The sequence below is a fragment of the Herpailurus yagouaroundi genome, unplaced genomic scaffold, assembly GCF_014898765.1.
Source record: "Herpailurus yagouaroundi ecotype Mexico unplaced genomic scaffold, PumYag 67628, whole genome shotgun sequence".
NCBI classification, from domain to species: Eukaryota; Metazoa; Chordata; class Mammalia; order Carnivora; family Felidae; genus Herpailurus; species Herpailurus yagouaroundi.
This window is the reverse complement of record NW_024420429.1, coordinates 1,120-6,901: the sequence shown is the minus strand read 5'-3', so window position 1 is coordinate 6,901 and position 5,782 is coordinate 1,120. Positions and strand designations below refer to the sequence as shown.

Here is a 5,782-nt window from a genome sequence, read left to right as displayed (position 1 = left end):
GGCATTGAGGAGGGCACCTGTTGGGATGAGCCCTGGGTGTTGTATGGAAACCAATTTGACAATAAATTTCATATTTAAAAATAAATAAAAATTTTAAAAAAATGTGTCTTAAAATAGAACTACCAGTATAAAAAATGAGAGCAAGGTAAAGAAAATCAGGGGTACTAGGCAACACTTGCAAATATGGTCTTCGGGTCATCTTTGATTTGGTCCCATTGGAACAAGGAATTGATATTACATTCATGGTGGGAGCAAGTCCAGAAGTTTCAATGTGAAGTATTTACTTGCAAAAATTTGTCCTCAGGCTCTTTGTAGCAGTCATCTGTCAGAGTGAACCAGAAAAGAGGCAATAATAATGTTTGCTCATGACACTGTCCTGTGAGGCACCTTGAAGAATCTGATGTCAGGCCTCTGTATTTTAGTATGTCATTTTGTCCAAAAAAATATAAAATAAATCATTTGAGGTAGTGCAGGGTCATCACTGGACTTTTCACCATCCCAGTCATAAAGAGTGAGCCACAAACCCTTAAGTTTTTGATCTCTTGGAGAAACCACACAGTACAGTATAGACATTACAATCAAAGACTCTGGAACCAAATGGCCTGAGTTTAAATCCATGCTCTGTCTCTTACTGGGTATGTGGCTTTCATTTAGTCATTTAACCTCTCTGTGCCTCAGATTGTTTATCTGTAAACTGGGCATAAAACAGCATCATTCTGATAGTTGTTTTTAGGATCAAATACGTATACAATTCTTGGAAAAGTACGTGGAAAATAAATGCTGGGTATGTTTCTTGCTATTCTTACTATTTACTTGAAAGCCATTTTTCTGTGGGGTCAAGCTGTCAACCCTTTGACAGAAAGTAACTCAGGAGGAATACATAAGGAATCTTCCCTTGGCTGGAATGACTCAAATGCTGGGAAGCTCTTGTGGGGTGCTGAAGAAGTGAGTAGAAATTGAGAAAAGGACTTTCTAGGAATGAGAGAAGAACTTTGGAGAAGGAAGAAAGAGAGCAAGACAGGCTTAAGAGGCAGAGGTTATGTTGGAGATCTGAGGAGTCCAGGCAAGTGACAAATGAGGCTGTAACTGCTTTCGGGTCAAGGGCAATTCTAAGAACTTAGTATCTCTCAAAGTTGAAGAGCAGCGGCTGGCCCACTGAGATCATGCTGAAACTCATAGGGCACTTCCGGGTGGTGCCTCTATCTGCCTTTCCAACCCAGTCTTTTGCTCCTCCTTCTTTCTTGTTTATGTCCCGTCACCGTGAAACATCTCTAGGCTCAGAATGGCGATGATTGTTTAGCCTCACTATTTTGCATTTTTAAAAATAATAATCCCCATCCACTCTTTCTTTTAAAATACTTACACACATATCAAGACTCAGCTCATCTAGTGCCTTCTCTGTAAAATCTTTACCTACCATCCCTAATGGCCATTGATAAGCATTTAATTTTCATGAATTTTGTAATAATGTTTTTGTACAATGACCTTGTTACCATTTAAAAATAATGATTCAACTGCATTTTATGTCTTCTACTAGACTAGAAATGCATTAGTGTTCTTGTATTCATTTATATTTTTCGGTGCATAACATGGAGTCAGTCACATAGAAGGTATCCAGAAAACCTTGTTGGCTGATTTTGATGACATGTTTGGGAGATAAAATAAAATTGATTTTCTACGGCCTATATAATTGGAAATATTTCTCCTCAAACTACGATGTTCAGAAGGAATCAGAGTTGAAACACATAGGTTATAATAATAACAACAATCTCAGTATAACTTATTAAGTAGTTAGTATATATTAGAAATTATACTGAAGTTTTGTTTTTGTTTTTGGTTTTTTGTTTTTTACATTAGAGCATTTAACCAGACAGATAAATCTTTGTGGCATGTTTTTCCCCCAATCAATAAAAAGTATAGAAGCTGAAATTTAGAGAGATTAAAATAGCCTGTTAAAGTCTAATGACTAGAAATTAAGACACAAGATTTAAATTTTGGGACTATCTGAATACAAAATTCATGTTTCCCCCAACTCTTCCCTACCAACTTTTCTTCTTTCCATACTGCATAAATTTTTATCACACCTCTTCTTTCTTTCACTTACGATTCCTCTTGTGCATCCTTGGCCAGAGCCTAGCTTCTGAGCACCCTGAGGCAAGGGGTGGTCTCATCTTCATGAAAACTAAGGTATGGCAAATAATATGACCTAAATAAGTTTCTCAAAAAATTAATGAATTAGTGAATGAATTATAACACATACTAGCAATTAATTCATTGCTTTTGTCTGTTTTGCTGAAAGATCAAAATTATATATCATAAGCACATCCTAAATGGAGGTTGAACTGTTGAAATGGGGGAAAAAATAACTCCTAGACATGTCTTGAATAAAATATAGGGTATTTTTAAAAAATCATTTATCCAGGGGTGCCTGGGATTCAGTCGGTTAAGTGTCCGACTTTGGCTCAGGTCATGATCTCATAGTCTGTGAGTTCGAGCCCCGCGTCGGGCTCTGTGCTGACAGCTCAGAGCCTGGAGCCTGTTTCAGATTCTGTGTTTCCCTCTCTCTCTGATCCTCCCCTGTTTGTGCTCTGTCTCTCTATGTCTCAAAAATAAATAAATGTTAAAAAAATTTTTAAATCATTTATCCAATAATTAAAATTGGATTTACCCAATTTTAGATGAGAGAAAACATCTAAATCCAGCTTGTCTTTAAAATACTGGAGGATATTGCAACACTGGGCCTATTACCCATGGCAATAACATGCTTCATTTGTGTAAATTTGTTCTTTACAGAGAGCACATCCTTGCTCCCCCTCACTCCCCATAGCCTCCACTTCTCTCACACAATAGAACTTTGACACCAGATCTGCATCAGTCATCTTACTACCTGCCAGTTCTCACTAGACATGAGTCTGTAAACCCTATGTAAAACATAAAACTTGTAAAGAATGGGTATATAATTTTTTATTCTACATTCTCTTCCTTGACAGATCTTTACAGGAGAAATGTTTCATAGTATATATTTGCAAAGCCTTCAGAGAATCTACGTATTAGAGGGACTCATGTGTTTAATACCATTTTAGTCACTTTTTTTATCCCCCCCCACCCACTAAACAATATGTCTATTTTCCAATTCATTTGTCTTGAGTAAAGACAACCTTGTCTCCAAGTAAAAACTTGAACACACCTTCTCGGATCTGCTTGGTCTTGACTCCATAAACAATAGGATTCATTGTAGGAGGTAGGAGCAGGTAAAGGTTGGCTACAATGATGTGAATGTGGTGGGGGATATTGTGTCCTCCAAAACGGTGGGCAAAAAAAGTGAAAAAAGCTGGAACATAAGTGATCACAATGGCACATATGTGGGATGTACAGGTGCTAAAGGCTTTGTGACGAGCATCTGCAGATGACAGGCTCACTACTGCTCTCAATATCATAGTGTAAGACACAGAAATACAGCAGATGTCAAACACACCAATAAGGAGAGCAACCATCAGACCATAGACAGCATTGACCTTGAAATTGCCACAGGACACCTTGGCCACAGACATATGATCACAGTAGGTATGGGGAATGAAGTTGCCCCGGCAATAGGGCAGACGCTTGGTGAGGAAAGTGAATGGGATAATGAGCAGCACACCCCTCAGGAAGGTGGCAAGACCGGTCTTGGCGATGACAGGGTTGGTGAGGATGATGGAATAACGTAAGGGGTAGCAGATGGCCACATAGCGGTCCAGGGCCATGAGCATGAGCACCCCAGACTCCATCCCAGTCAGCATGTGGACGAAAAACATCTGAGCCAGGCAGGCATCAAAGTCAATCTCCTTGAGGTTGAACCAGAATATGCACAGCATATTGGGTACAGTGGTGGTGCACAGGGTGACATCTGTGAAGGCGAGCAGGGCCAGGAAGTAGTACATGGGCCGGTGCAGGGCATCCTCACGGCTGATTAGGTAGATGAGCCCGCAGTTCCCCACGACAGCGATGACGTACATGAAGCAGAATGGCAGGGAGATCCAGGTGTGTGCAGCTTCCAGCCCAGGAATCCCTTTCAAGATAAAGAATCCCGGGGTCAGGCTGGAGCTGTTTTCCCCACACATGACTGTGGAGAAGAGGAGAGCATTTTATGCTCTTTATCAGCATTTGCTTTCTGCATAGGAGAGAGAGAGGTGGGCTTAGAAACCACATAAGAGGGAGTAGTTCAGGTAATAATACTCACAAATGCCATGAACCTTGTCATGGTAGCAGCTTGTTATTTTTTTCCTCTACTCTAGCAAGACAGTCTTTGAACGGTGGTGTCTAAAAATAACTAAACAGTACTACTTGGCGTCTCATTGAATATTTTGTCTAAGTATCTACCCTCACTTTCTAAAGTTCCAGCACACCTCTTATATTCCTCCACATTCTGTGAACTGGGCCATAATTGTCTTCCAATATGCCACTTTTATTCTCTCCTCTCAGATTCTTTCTGAGTCTTGTCACTATGATCATGTGAGTATGTTTCGAGGATCACCCTAATCCGACTAGTTCTTATCAACAGGACTTTTGTCCTGCCTTGAAGATTATGAAGAAAGCTAATAATCCAGGTAAAGTCTTCCCATAATGTTCCCTATAACTTGCTTAAGGGAACACATTTTAGATACTCAATAAAAATATATGTGAACAAATGATTGTTTGAATTAGTAAGAACTTAGTATCTGATATCAATATCATGCTTTTCTACACAATGAAATTTCAAAGGAAGTTCTTGAGAAGAACAAAAGTACTTCTGCTTCTAACTCATTAGCAAGTTTCATGGAATTTTTGTAAAAATTTTACTAAAGAGATGAATTCAGTCAGATACCCCCAACTTCATAAATGGCTTCTCTGCTTTTCCGCATTTTCTTAAATTAGTTTCCAAGCCATTTTTAATACAAGCTTTATATTTAGGAAGCCCTTGAAGTTCTAAGGATTACTAATTGTCTATAATGCTTAATGTAGATAGTATTTCTTTTATTATAACTAGACAGTTTATCAGTAAAAGAGATAATATCATATTTTTGGATTGCTAATACTTGTAAAGAAAATAGAACTGAGGGATGGTTCAAGGAATTTACAGATTCAGGGATGTTTGAGGAAAGTTGTAGTTACCAAATGGTCAACTATTTCTCTCCATTGAAAAAAATAAAATGGTCCTTAAGCTCTGGGTGGGCACCTTTCCATGCAGCAAATCAATGCCGAACAATCCCCCATCCAGCAGGACTGTGTAGAAACTTGCAATACGATGACATGTAGCACATGGCTCTAAAGACACAAGACAGAGATTCCTGTTACCTAAATCATCTGGAAATCACTCTTGTGTCCACTCCTATTGGCCAGGGTACATAGAAGTCACCACGGAAAGAGTATACAAAAGAATACAAGGTTCACTGGCTCATGGTCTTTGGCTCCTAAGGTGATTGCCTCTCATGTAAATAAACTCTTCTCGTAAGAGAGTTCTCCCAGACCTCTCCAGAAATGTCCCCCCATGGAGGAACCAGCATTTCATTGCCCTAGACCAGAGAAATGTAAAGATTACAATCTCCCGTGTCTGCTGTCTTTTATGTGAACGCCACAATAAAATGAGTGGGTGACTGGAAAGCAAGAGTCCAGCAGAAGCCACACAGAAAGAAAGAGTCTCATTACCCCTGCAGAAGTGAAAGGGAAAGAGGAATTCACTGCCCCTTGCTAATGTCTATTTTTAAAACTGTTTGCATATTCTAGGCCATTGTGTTCTTACCCATCAATGTTGTTACCTTTCCTA

The 5,782-nt window shown here is 39.3% G+C and overlaps 1 protein-coding gene across 1 annotated transcript; it reads right to left on the bottom strand.

Moving 5' to 3' along the window:
- Positions 1-3,134: 3,134 nt before the first annotated feature.
- On the bottom strand, positions 3,135-4,100 carry LOC121025379 (olfactory receptor 52N2). Its single transcript, XM_040467923.1, has one exon. It carries the CDS (start codon positions 4,098-4,100, stop codon positions 3,135-3,137), a length of 966 nt encoding a protein of 321 aa, XP_040323857.1.
- Positions 4,101-5,782: the final 1,682 nt, after the last annotated feature.